Source organism: Centropristis striata, chromosome 17 (assembly GCF_030273125.1).
Source record: "Centropristis striata isolate RG_2023a ecotype Rhode Island chromosome 17, C.striata_1.0, whole genome shotgun sequence".
In the NCBI taxonomy this organism is placed as follows: domain Eukaryota; kingdom Metazoa; phylum Chordata; class Actinopteri; order Perciformes; family Serranidae; genus Centropristis; species Centropristis striata.
The window spans coordinates 13,033,389-13,047,980 of NC_081533.1; the positions used below are offsets into that span (position 1 = coordinate 13,033,389).

At 36.7% G+C, this 14,592-nt stretch overlaps 2 protein-coding genes across 2 annotated transcripts in view; both read left to right on the forward strand.

The window, feature by feature from the left end:
• Positions 1-871: 871 nt before the first annotated feature.
• Positions 872-1,525, forward strand: si:ch73-335l21.2 (RING finger domain-containing protein). The gene has a single exon (XM_059354387.1). It carries the CDS (start codon positions 878-880, stop codon positions 1,523-1,525), a length of 648 nt encoding a protein of 215 aa, XP_059210370.1. The 5' UTR covers positions 872-877.
• A 5,610-nt stretch (positions 1,526-7,135) lies between these two features.
• Positions 7,136-14,592, forward strand: part of dvl2 (dishevelled segment polarity protein 2) — a 29,022-nt gene continuing 21,565 nt past the window's right edge. Inside the window, exon 1 of the mRNA XM_059355431.1 lies at positions 7,136-7,605. Coding sequence (XP_059211414.1) covers positions 7,445-7,605 — 161 coding nt within the window. The 5' untranslated portion in view covers positions 7,136-7,444. The remainder of the gene's footprint in view (positions 7,606-14,592) is intronic.

The following is a 14,592-nucleotide window of genomic DNA, read 5'->3' on the forward strand; positions in this document are numbered from 1 at the left end:
CAAATAAAATAGTCACACTAGAATAAAAACCAGAGTTGGATGACAGGATCACACACAATCACAAGATCACATTTATGTTGGTTTTTCTTAAAAATCATTAGGTCATATCAGGTTGTGCTGGAAAAAAACAACAACAACATGGCATTTAAACATTTTTAAAGTGGTATATACAGGCAGGATGAAAAGGATTCAAAAAATGGACAAAATAGCCCCAGACTCCATAGAGTTAAAAGTCCAACATGGTCTCACAGGAATCCGTGAAATAGCCACGGATTTGCTTAACTCAAATTCCGTGGAATAGCCACGGAATCACTCAAATTTCCGTGAAACTGACACGGATTTCGCTACAATGTAAGTTAATGACAGTCCTATCCTGTGGCTATTCCAACATACTAAGTGATTATGTACATTCACTGAGTGAATATTTAGAAAATAAAACATATTTCTCGCTAGAAATGTGATCAAAATCCATTTTTATACAGAAACTACGTCAAAATATTGATTTTTTTCACTAAAAATGAGAGAACTGTCCGCCATGTTTTTTGTTCTGACCGCCGGGACCTTGAAAGTCACGTGACTTGGAACAAACCAATAGGAAAAAATATCCATGGAATAGCCACGGGATATGACTGTCATTAACTTGCATTGTAGCAACATCCGTGTCAGTTTCACAGAAATTTGAGTGATTCCGTGGCTATTCCACGGATTTTGAGTTAAGCGAATCCGTGGCTATTTCACGGATTCCTGTGAGACCATGTTCGAAAAGTCACATAATTCTCTGTGTTTAGCTGAAGTTGTTTTTTCTTCACAGATTACACCGTCTTCTGTTAAAGATTCATCTGTCTTGCTGCTACTAAGCACTGAGCCGTCCTCCGCCATGATAGGGGATGTTGTCCCAGCTCTGCAGCAGGAGGAGGCAGCTGCTGCAGCACCCAGCAGCCTCAGCAGCAGCGTCCCTGGGGACTCCATGGACGTGGAGTGTCCCATCTGCTACCAGGAGTACAACCCGTACAACAAATGCCCTCGGATGCTGGAGTGTCTCCATGTTTTCTGCACCGAGTGCCTCCAGAGGATCCAGCTCTGCCCCTGTGACCCCCACGGCCCGCAGGCCGTCCCCTGCCCCCTGTGCCGCCACCTCACCCCTCTGGCGGGCGGGGACGCTCTCTCTTTACCCTGCAACTCCCGCATCCTGTCCAGGCTGCCCCCCGCCGCCTTCCGCCTGCCCGTGAACATGGCGGCACGCTTCGCCACCGTCACCCAGAGAGTGGTGCTCTCTCTGGAGGGCGACAGCAGGGACACCCGCTTCATCATCCTGCCCACCGTCAGCCTGCGGGTGCAGCAGATGCACCCTGACAGGCTGTACGGCGCGGCGCCGGGCCTGGTGGGGGAGGAGGAGGTCATAGAGCAGAGCAAGAAGACGCTGTTCTGTGTGCAGCTGCTTGCTGTCACCTTCTGGGTGCTGTTTGTCATCACCTGCGTGGTCGGGGTGGTGTTCGGGCCACATTTCATGAACAGGAGACTTTAATAGGAAACACAGGAGTAGGATTTACAGGGTTCGTACGGGGGCTTGAAATCCTTGAAAATGCTTAAATGTTGTATTTTCATGGTTTAAAAGTGGTTGGGTTTTGGATAAAGTGCTCGTAAATGCTTGAAATTCTTACTGTATTTGTCTTGCAATCTGGCTATATCCATCTATATCAGGGGTCTCAAACTCAAATTACCTGGGGGCCGCTGGAGGCGGTATCAAAATGACCAAAAAAAGACACAAAATTACTAAAAAAAGACACAAAATGACAGAAAAAACCCCGAAATTACTTTAAAAAGACAGAAAATTACCAAAAAAGACATAACATTACTTAAAAAAAGACACAAAATGACCAAAACAAAACACAAAATGACAAAAAAAAAGACACAAAATGACCGAAAAAACATTAAATTACTTAAAAAATTACAAAAAAGACACAAAATGACTGAAAAAACACTAAATTACTTAAAAAAGACGGAAAATGACAAAAAATACCAAAAAAAAGATACAGAATTACCAAAAAGACACAAAATTATTAAAAAAAGACACACAATTAATAAAAAAAGACACAAAATTACCAAAAAAAGTAATTAAAGGGACCTTCCACACACATCACAGTAAAGTGCCATTCATATAAAACTGACATTAAACTTTCATATCAAAGTGAGGGCCACAAAATATCGTCATGAGGGCCGCAATTGGCCCACGGGCCACAAGTTTGAGACCCCTAAACTATAGACTATAGATAATCACATGTTCAATGTAAAAAATATGGATTTTTAGGGGGAGATAGTAGGTCAAGAATAAATGCCATATAGAGAGGGGTGTACAGCATCTGAAGATTAAAATGCAGCAAATTCAACACTATGTGTCAAGTTGTTCTGTTCATACATCTCTAATAAAAGACTTAATTAATTAGTTAATCAATAAGCATTTTAAGGTGTATGTGTGTTCAGAACATTAAAATATGGCTTTCTGAAGTCCATGTTCAACTATGTCCCAGAACTTGTTTTTGGGTTGATGCCATTTTGTTCCACACATTTGGTGCTGAATTAGGATTCTTTTTTTTTATATATCGAGAATGGATAAAATTGATCAGAAATCCCTCAGGAATATTACATCAATACACCAAGACCTTTCCCCCGCATTGTTACCGAGGGGCTAATATCTAGACATTTTCAATGGTTTTCTTGGTAATAACCAAAATAATTTTCAAGAAAACCATGGAAAATGTCTAGATATCAGCTCTTAAATTAAACTCTTATGAGCTATTTTTGTTGGTATCATTATATTTGTCTAAACAAATGTACCTTTAGTTGTACCAGGCATTAAAATGAACCAGAAATTGAAAAAGAAAATGTGGTCTAATAACTTTTTCCGTGACTAGAGTTGTTGGTACAGACTACAGGAAAACACTGTAAAAAGCAGGTTTATACATGACATTTTTAAGAAGTTAAAACACAAATTGTTTGATGAAGATATTTTCTGACCCTCTATGTATGTTATGGGACCAATGATATTTCAATTGTATTTATATAATGCCACTACTTACACCAATCCTTACTCAGTGTGCTGCATATCTGTTGCTCTTTTATACTTGATAAACTGGTGGAGAGCTCCCTCTAGTGGTTTATTTGGAAATAGATGAGCTGTGAATAAAACTAAATAAAATAATTAAAAACGAATGGTTTAATAGCTCCACATGATGCACATCTATAGACACCAGGAAGAAAATATGATAGATTTGCATCTCTTTTAGCCATATGCTTAAATGGAAGAAGAAAAATGTCCTTCAATACTTAAACTAACGATTAAAGACCGTTTTTACATTTGACATAAGAGAAAATGTCCCATTCTGCAAGAGGCTGAACTCTGTACTGTAAATATTGTTCTCTATGGTAACCGTTTAAACATTAAGTATGCCATTGATATTGTAATGTAGTTTTGCACTTCTGACCACACATTAATTATATTTTCCTAAATATTTTTGTATGTGTGTCTTAAAACTATTGTTTTTTTATTTGTTTTATTATAGTTTTAAATTTATTTTTAAATATTTTATTTGAGTTTTTGTGTTTTTCACGATTGATGTCACACTGAATGTATTTATATTAACATGTAAGGGTACAATAATACCAATTAATACTATATACTACACAACTACACTAGTAATACTATTATACTGAACTGGGGGTATATTATGTTAATCTCACTGTATCTGTGATTTATTAGATTTTATATGACTTTAAATACCAATAAAAAAGGCAAAAGGTTTCATAAAGTTGAATTAAGCATTTGAAATATTTAAATGAATGTCTTCAGTGGACAGGAAGGGAATGAAAAATTAAAATGTGAAGCTGTCAAAAAACTACATGTACCTCAAATTTTGTACTCAAGTACAATAGTTAAGTTAATATACTTATTAAACACTGCTAAACAACCTAATGAAGTATGATATGTTATTATAGGTTAAAGTACACAGCAGTATACAAAGTAACTACATTTACCAGCTGCAACATTATAGTGATGTTCACGTTAATGTATCAATGATAATTATCCAGTGAAATATAGATAGATATCACCAAGGTTGTTATTTACATTAAGATTTGTCTTTGATATGTTATTTTAGATATGCATATAAGAAGGGCTGCAACTAACGATTATTTTCATTATCGATTAATCTGTCGATTATTTAAACGATTAACCAATTAGTTGTTTGGTCAATAAAATGTTGAAAAATATCAATCAGTCAAACCACAAGATGACTTCCTCAAATCTCTTGTTTTGTCCAAAAACCAAAGAGATATTCAGTTCATTGTCATAAAGGAACAAAGAAACCAGAAATATTCACTTTGAAGAAGCTGAAATCAGAAAATTTGGTCTTATTTTCTTTAAAATAAACTACTCAAACTAATTATTCGATTATCAAAATAGTTGACTATTAATTAAATAATTATTTTTCGATTAATTGAATAATTGTTGCAGCACTACTAATGAGGTGTGAATTCATTAAATATGCACTAATTTGCTTATATTTCCAGGACATAAATCTGAACACCAAATTTAAAAAAAAATGATATTAAAAATTAAAAGGAAAATTCTAAGATTTTTTTTTATAGAAGGAACTCTGGATATCTCCTTTTATAATGTCATTAGTTTTCATTATTCAGAAAATACTGTCAAAAGCTATAAAAAATACATTTTCGTCATGTTTTTAGGAACAAAATGTTAAATGAATCAGGGTATAATTGATACACGGTCACCAATAAAGTTGTAATAATTTTTTTGAGACACAATCCTCTGTTTATTGTGGTTTCATTTTCATTGTAAGATGTTTGGAAGAGTTTGATTAATAAAGTTTTGAGAATATATACACTTTATCTGTCAAGAATAAATCACATTGTCACAATCATTTCATGGAAAGAGGTCAAATACAAAACAAAAAACTTCAGAATATAGTTAGGAATAAAACGTAAGTTTGGTATGTAGGTGTAGCTGAAGTTCAGATTTATGGCTCAGAGAATGAGAAAAAAATCATTTTGAGAAAATTGCCTTTAAAGACTTCATCAAATATAATAAAATATACATCTAAATGTTTGTTTTGGATGTTTTCTTTCCAGACTCTGAAATAAGACATGTGTCTATTTAAGCTGCCGAAGGGACTTAATGTACAGTCATGGAAAAAATGATTAGACCACCCTTGTTTTTTTCAGTTTCTTGTTCATTTTAATGCCTGGTACAACTAAAGGTACATTTGTTTGGGCAAATATAATGATAACAACAAAAACAGCACATAATAGTTTAATTTAAGAGCTGATCTAGCTATTTTTCATGGTTTTCTTGATAATGATTTTGGTTATTATAAAAAACAAACATGGAAAATTGCTAAATTTTAGATCTTAAATTAAACTCTTTAGAGCTATTTTTGTTGTTATCATTGTATTTGTCCAAACAAATGTACCTTTAGTTGTAGCAGGCTTTAAAATGAACAATAAATTAAAGAAAACAATTGGTCTAATATTTTTTTCCATGACAGTATATCTATATTTTAGAATTTTGTTTGTTCTTATGCACCAATACACCACAGCAAATTCCTGTATGTGAAAATATACTTGGCAATAAAAACAATTATGATTTTCATGATGGGAGAAAATAGCCCAGAGCCTCATGACTGACCAAATCAATGTTATGCCTCTACTGTTATGCCTTAAGGCTATTTTAAGTCTATTTTGAATTGTATTCTGTATCATTGCTACTTTTACTTCAGTAAACGATCTGAATATTTCTCTCATATTTGCTTATTCCTCTATAACGTCACACTGTTAAAATAATCGCTTCAGTAATTTTTGGTCAAAATTGTTTTTTTTTTGCCTAAATCATCTCCTCATGACGCCGGCCACCTATGGTAAAATCACCTACATCCTCAGTTGATCAGATCATGTGATTTTACCCCTTTAAGATAATGGCCTATGTCAAGTGTGTGACTTAAGCAGATTTATTATGCCTAAGTCAAAATAAAATGTGACTTAGGCAATTTTTTGAACATGCCTTTGTTACTTGAGCAAGATATGGTAACACTTTATTTTGAAGGTGTCTACATAAGAGTGACATGAGCGTGTCATAAACATGACATGGGATGTGTCATGAACATTAACGACACTTTGAAGTAACATTAATGCTCATGATACTTGTCATGTCATGTTTATGACACGCTTGTGTCACTCTTATGGTGATTTTTTTTTGTCTTTATTGACAATTTAGAAACATTACAATCATGAGGTCAGACAAAAAGGGATTAGAAGAAACAAATGTCACGAAACAAAGAACTAATCAGGAGAAATAGTAGTAAAAAAAAATAATAATAATAATAAAAAAAAAAAAGAGGTACATACATTGGTCATGCAGAGAGTACAAAGTACATCAAGTCTGTGCATTCACTGATAATGATTAAAAAAAACATATAGTTATTAGAAATTAAGGCTATGCATTCATCAGGCTGTCATAATATTGAAGAAATAGTTCATATTTTTGTGTTTTACAATTCTAAGAGACTTAAGAAGATAGTTGAATTCAAGTAGAAAGACCTTAAACTTTGGCTTAGCTTTGAGAAATCGGTGTTTGTGTATCAAGAACTTACAAGAGAGAATTAAGAAATTGGTTACAAATTCAACAGATTTGTTACAATGAGTAAAATAACAAAGAACATCTGTTTTGGTGAATAGGTATGAGACACTAAGAAAGTAGATAAATGATTTCTCAAGTCCATCCAAAAATCCTGCACAACATTACATTCACAAAATGCATGAGCAATAGATTCCTCCACATCACAGAAGACACATTTACTATCCATATCCATAAACTTAGATAGCATTGCATTGCAAGGGTAGATTTTGTATAAAATGCTAAAGTGTATTTCTTTAATCTTATTAGAGATGCAAAATGTATAAGGCAGTAACCATGCTTTCTTCCAGTCAACATCATCAATTAACTCATCCCAGTAGAATGTCCAAGTAAAAATAATGTTGGGAGGAAGGGGGGCTACGTAAAAAAAGGGGGGGTACGTGGTTACGTCACACGCCGCGTTGGCTCGCAAAAAGTGGTGAAAAGTTTTTAGACCCCCCTCCCCTCCTCCCTGTATGTTTTTGTTGGGGGAAAAGTTGTTGGTAGTTAGGTCGTGTGAATGTAGCGTGTCCGTGGTTTTTAGCCCCTCGGTAACAATGCGGAGGAAAGCGAGTTTTTTCCTTTTTTAAAGCCGGAGAGAAGCGAGCTTCTGAGCAGCGTTACGCCGCTTTACGTCCTCTGGCTCGGGCTGAAAATCTCAGTGGCCATCATCGTTTCACCTCTGCCGTCTCGTTAGCCACCTAGCTCATAGTGTGTTTCTGCTGGTAACTTCCAGCTTGGGAAAAAGACACCGTAGACATGGCGGAAACCAAAATAATTTATCACATCGACGAAGAGGAGACGCCGTATTTGGTGAAGATTCCCATTGCTGCCGAAAATATCACTTTGCTGGATTTTAAACAGGTCTTGAACAAGCCAAACTACAAATTCTTCTTCAAGTCTATGGACCAGGACTTCGGGTGAGCTGCTGGGATTTTTTTCTCCCTTTCGCAGGGAAGAGCTTTGTGGTTTGCATGTAACATGATCAATTCTGCTCAAAAGTTGTTAACAAGTAAGATAGTAAGAGTTAATAGTTAAATGTTGCGTTAAACGTTGGGAAACAATACTTAACCCTCTGGAGTCCATCTGTTTATTGCAAATACACGTTTTATTTACAGTGATAACTTTATTTATATATGATATGTAGACAAGCTGAGAAAGTCAGCTGAAAGTGCATCATAGGAGTTTTCACAGTGTGCCATTTATGTTTCTAGACCATTTTTAAAATGTGAATTCTCTTTCTACAATGAAAACTATTCCTATTTTTAATTTATATGCAAATAGACTGGTTTGCATTTTTATTATTTATTTATTTTTTCTGCTGTTTTTGTGTGTATAAATTGTAAAAAAAAAACAAAACAAAAAAAGGAACATTTCCATAGACACCGGTGTCTTTTGTTTGTATTTTCGGTTCCTGGCACTTTTATACTTTATTATTTAAAATAAAATGAAAAATCAGACTGATAGCCAAGTTTGTGTCGAGAAAAAAGGAGCCATGCATGTGATGTAAGGAAAGACTGAAAGATGCTAAACAGAGACAGAAACAAATGCATAGGAAGTTGACAAATTTGAACCAAAACCTCCTGGACTTCAGAGGTTTAAACGTTGGAAAACAGTACTTAAATGCGCCTTTATTTTGTGAGTTTAGGAGGATTAACTTCGCATACACTAAACATGCTTGGTTGATGAAACAAAAACACACATTTGAAAAAAATGCACGTCTGTTTGCGTGTCAAAAAGTCATGCAGTCCTATCTTGTGACCGGCTGTCGTGTATTTGTCACAGGGAATAACTTATGGTAGAGGGATAATAAACTTGAATAAAGCCAAGCAGGCAGGTCGCCATTCAACATCCCTAATCAGAAAGTGCAAACTTATAATACCTAGTGATGAATATCCAAGTGTTTCTATAAATACTAATGGTATGTAGGCAGGGACATTTCTCAGAAAACATCATCATTACAATGGGAGGCATTCCCTGTCCCTGCTGCTTTTCTTTGCACTAATCCTCATCCCTCCCTCCCTCCTTCAGTCCATCATCTTGTGAAATCCTCGCCTTTTCTTTCTTTCGGGACTGAAGCCAGGGTTTTGTCTCCCCTCTTTAGCACTTTGGCCTGCCAGCCATCCTTTCATTCCCCGGCCTCCTTCTCCCCCTTTCTCCCCAATCTACTCCTCCAGAAAGAGCTGTCTCCTCTCCTCTATCAATTAATCTTTTTTTTTTTTCTTTCTGTGTAGCTGCTGTGCATTTTCCTGCCTAGGAATGCATGTTTGCGGTTTATTCACCCAGTGAGACCCTTAGGGGCTTCTGTTAAATGCATTGTAGTCTTGGATGAGTATTAAGGCTGGGCTATTTGCCTCTTTTCCTCTTTGGATGGCACCATCGGAGGCTGTGCCAACAGTGCTGCAATATCAGCTCCAACAGCAAGATGAAATGGATGAGATGACTTTTCATTAGGCCTTGAAAGAGCTGGCGGGCTAAAGCTGCCCCTCAAATGCAGATCATTTGAATATTAATAGCAGCAACACCAGTGACTCACTTGTAGAGATGATACTTTGAGGAAAAATTGTGGCGAGTGCCCTTTAAAAGTACTCAATGTCTGGTGTTTGTGTAGTAATGATTAGGTTCAGTCAGTACATCCACAAATGCGTTGATCGCCATTTTATAAATTGCAGTTTCCCAATTGAACATATCTGCTTGCATTTTATTACTTTATCACAATAAATGATGCTTGGGTAGACATATGTATAAGTCTTAGAACATATCATCTATTGTCTTCAATTTAGTTTCCGGGGACTCTGGTTGTCCGGTATAGCCACTGGATATAGACCAGATAAGTTGTTTTTCTACAGTCTTATTAGCATCATGACACATGAGAGTAGCGTTGAAGTTAAGTGACGATAGGGCTGGGCGATATGGACCAAAAGTCATATCCCGATGTATTTAGGCTGTATATTGATATACGATATATATCCCGATATTTTTCTTGCAAAGTGAGAGCAAATGTTCAGTCAAAGCCAAGTATGACATGTCACAAGTAGATTTATTGAAACTGTTTATTTAAGTGAACATAAATACTGTATAACAACAGTACCTTGTTTTGTTTTTAAATCAAAGCTCCATAAAGTGCACATTTAAATAAAAAAACATCTAAAATAAAAGCGGCAGCTTGCCTGGAGCAAGGATCACAGTATGAATTTGAACTATATTGACATATGCGATATGGTCTAATTCCATATCACATTTAAAAATGTATAGATATATCTTTTATATCGATATATCGCCCAACCCTAAGTGACGATGTCTACGACCAGATTGTTTCTCTGAATACAGATCATTTTTAATAAAGCTAAACCATCGTCTTCATAGCTGATGGGTTCCAAGATTGCATTTTGACCAATGCGTTTCACTTCTTTCACTTTCCACGTTTACCCATAGTCAACAAAAGCTAGCTCAAATGTAAATACTCCTCAGACTACATATGGAAATCAGAGCGCTTTAGATAACAGAATCTTTAACATTCATATGTAGATATCTATCTGCAGAGATTAGACATCTTTGGACTCTTTCTTGTGCTTCTGCCATATTCAGGACATTTTCCAGGCTCAGTTATTCACTTGAGTTGGCACGATATGCTTTACTCCTGATATGATACTATCACAACTTCTGAGTGATGACTCGATATATATTGCAACACAATATTAAGATTTATTGCAATTTTTGTCACTTTTTCAACACTTGACAATGGGGAAAAAAAGTCTAATCACACACTTCTAGAGACTGTTTATGAGACATGTTCCCAATATCAATGCACGTCACTTCAGTCTTTCTGGAGTTCTTCAGCAGCATCATACATATTGAATTTCTATTGTTTTTACTCTTCAGTATGGGTGTAATCATATTTCACTGTATAGCTGCATGCAGCAAGAGATTAGCTCACTCCTCTTTGTCCCTATCTGTTTATCAGAGCTCTTATGACACAAGAATTAGTAAGAGTGCGTCACGGCCCCTCGTTCCCACTCCCCGCTGCTGAGACTGCTTCGGTGAGAGGAGAGCGAGCAGCAGCACCAAAAAAAATCTTATCAATTCAGGCATTAAAGGAACGTGATACTTGAATTGATTTTTCCACACAACTGTTGTTCACCATTTGACAAAATTATACAATAAATAATAACAGCAACCATTGTAGTAATGAGGACATCTCTGGAGCCTATATTACGTAAAACTTTAAAACCAACATTCTCGTGTTAATGGAGAAGAAGTTCTTTATCATGTAACACATAAGATTTTGTCCACTAATAAATTAGTTGATTTAATTGACAGATCTAAAAAAAATAGTTTCTCCACAAAGAATGATGCAAAAGCACCACTTTAAATCTTGTGTTTTCCAAAGTTGTCTCCACAGGTTTTTTGGAAAATCAGGAAATCAGGAAGTCTGCCGACTACGACCAATTGAAAAATTGCAACAACCAATTAGTCGATTAAGAGAGGGCAGCCCTACAAAATCAACCCACAAAACAACAGTTTATTATATTATAACTTTCACACGGGTAGGATTTATTGCAGGACTTGCAGGTTATTTTAAACTGCATTCATTTAACGAGGTGTACCTAATAAACCGGCAACTGTGTGTCTACAGCTAAAAACTGTGAAAAGTTAATAGGGACATGAGAAAAGATGTTATATTTTGTAATACTGTAAACATTCTCAAAACTTTTTAGTTTTTTTATTGATAGTTAACATACAAATGTTACACAAAATGTCTTTTAGTCAGATTTTATGCACGTGGTAGTGTGTTCTTTATTATTATTATTATTATTTTCATAAAAGTAAAAATATCACCATGCTAACAGAATTGTAATATATTGAATTGTAACTCGTTTCATGATGCGTATCCTACCACCAGCATCTTGCCAACGCACAGTCCAATCCTTAGGGTCTCTATTAATTAATTTAACTTGACTAGTGTTACCACAACCACCAGTGTAATTTCCACGTTAGCGGTCAAATTAAGAGCTTATCTCTGTGTAACCGTGCTGGACATGTTCAGGCCCTGTTTGCTTGTAAGCGAGCACAATGTCAGTGTTTTTCCAAAGGCAAAAAAACTCAAAAGAGCCACCCACGCTAAAATCTCTCTCAGCAGACCAAGGAAAGTTTTTCAAAGAGAATATGGCAGAAAAATTCCCATTTCTTTACTTAAATTGGGCCGCTTGGCTTCATCCTCTCTCATTTGAATATCTCCAACTGAGTTCAGATGAAGAATTTCAAACATAGCTTTGAGTCAGCTGTCCAATCAAAGCAGGGATGTTTTTTCCCCCTCTCTCCGACCCAAGAGAGAGGAGTGTGTAATAGTGTGTGTTTTCATTTGCCCTGGTACGAGGCCAGCTGTCGAGCAGAGCTGTGTGTGTGGCAGTGGGGGAGATCCATGGAGCAGAGCAGACCAGGGCCGGTGCTGGGAACCTGGGGCTGGACGGAGGCCATTTGCTTGGTGTCTTGGGTGTCCGTGGGGAGAAGAAAGGGGAGAAAGAGTGGGGTGTTGTTCGCTCAAGAGTTATTAGATATTCTTCTGTGTATGACTGCTGTTAAGGGGGCTCGGGGAGCTGTAGAAGTAAGATTAATTGTAAGAAAGGCGATGCTGTGTTGGGTGTGAGGAATTTAATGGTAGCAAGGGACTGGAAAACAGGGAAGTGGGTGAAAAACTTCAGGTTGTAATAAATCCAGCAGGACTCAGCATATTTCAGGCTTGTTTGTGCATTATTTGAGGCATTTTAGAGTGTGTGTGAGATGCTCCTCGACTGTGGTCACTTGTTTGTTTGGAGGGCCGAGGAATGAAGACAATTACACTCTCAGGAGAAGAATGTTGCATCTGTTCATCTGCTGTCTAGATGCAGTTTCTCGCAGCGTGAGCGGAGGAACGTTAAATAAATCAGACGGAGGAAAAGGTTGTTTGTTAACTAACATTCGGTAGCCACACGCGGGGCTCTAGAAAGCTATGTCTTCCTGCAACAGATCCCCCACCAGTGCCCACAACAATCTGGCCGTATGCTAACACTCACCCACAAAACCAGCTCTCAGCTGCTGCTTACGAAAGCCCAGTGGAGCCTGACCAAGTCTCGCACACATTAGAGGCTGGCAGTTGAAGCTGGAAAACTTTTGAAGGAGCTGGAGCAGTCAAGTGTCCTCTCTGTACCACTTGTGCCCAGCCCCTGTCCCAGCTAACTACTGTAATAACATGGTGGCAGGCTGCTGGGGGGAAATTACACAGCTGAGGCCGAATGTTTGTCTTTCTGACAAACATGGAGGAAGACTACAGACGAGGGAAACGTAGCCAGACGGATGTGTTGCCTTTGAGAAGCTTTGGCCATGTGGACACTGGGCCCTCGCGGTGGCTGTTACCAAGAGGTTATTGTTGTTATGTGTATTGGATTTGCATGCATGTTTAGTTGACTGGGTTGTGTAATTTGTCAAAGAGGCACAAAAGCAGTAAGTGTGTGTTTTAGCTCATTGGCTATTACAGAAGAAATTCCAAAGCGTCTGTCACTTTACAGAGGAGGCAAATTAATGTTGTTTGTCTTTTTCTTTGATATCTTCTGTGCTAATTCGTAGCTTCTTGGTTTGGGTAGTGTTCTGGTAAGACGATTAGACCAGAGTATAACCCCAGTGATATAACTGTGCTTTAATCACAAGTGGGTTTAGTTTTTTATGATGCAAATTGAAGCTGACTGGCTAAATGGTTGCTTTATATGGTCAGTTAACCAACTTACATCACTGAAGTCATGTTAAGATTAGATGGAGTACATAAATTCCACAAAGGGAAATTAAAGTTATGGTGTATAAAAAACCTTTCAGACAACAAGGCACATTTTGTCAAGTAAATACAGAAACAGATAATTTGGCAAAACTTGGATGAAGTTGAAAAGCAGTATGCAGTATGTGTGACATCATGCTGTACCTTCAGACCAGGAATGTAATAGTACACAGATGTTGTGGTTCGGTTCATACCCTGATTTAGGAATCACGGCACAGCAGGAGAATGCATAAAAATACATTTCTTTTAATTTATTATGAAAAAAAATACTTATTGTGTCAAAGACAGACAAAATCCTCTTCCTGGGGGCTGAGGCAACATTTATCCTCTGGCAATTTTGTGTATTACACTGTACAAAAACTGAGAAAACTGAGAAAAAGAACACAACAGGCTATAAAACTGAAAAGCAGCTTATGCTATAATAGTGAATAATACAAAAGTAAAACTTGTGTATTAGGAATAGTTTTATAAGTAGTTCCTACTTGGCTGTATGCCAATGTAAATGTCAATTACTTATGCAATTGTTTTTATCCCATTCTGCTTTTGCATTAAAATCCTGTTTGAAGGCAGTTCGGGTGAAGAGTTTAGCTTCAGTTTTGTTTTCTTCGTCCCGATGATCGGCTCATCTAGATGATGTTGTTGATGTAATAATAATGCATATTTATTTTACATTAAGTGGCTATATATAGAGATACAATTTCTTATTTTGAAGTGTTGAGTACCAGGGGAGAGGCCTAGATAAGTATTTTATACTTCAGCCTACTCCCTTTTTTTTCGAACCAAAATGATATAAGGAAATGCATATTGAATATTAAGTTAACTGGTTCTTATTTCTATCTTATTACTTAGACAGGGCAGATGCATGTATAGGCTTTATATACTGTATGTGTGTAAATGTTTATATGTTTATGTACATCTGTTTAATGGTGCCTATGTGAGTATGTGTATGAATATGTATATGCATCTAGCCTACGCTGTTGTAGTTTATTTTTTTCAGTTCGAAAAAAAAAGAATGTCCATTCACATACTCTACAACTACGGGCTAACACTCTTTGTTTTACACACAACACTGTCTCCGTTGCTGTTGTAGCTGACCACAAAC

Excerpts from the sequence above, each read along its gene's own strand:
- si:ch73-335l21.2 (XM_059354387.1), top strand. The coding sequence starts at position 878 with ATGATAGGGGATGTTGTCCCAGCTCTGCAGCAGGAGGAGGCAGCTGCT.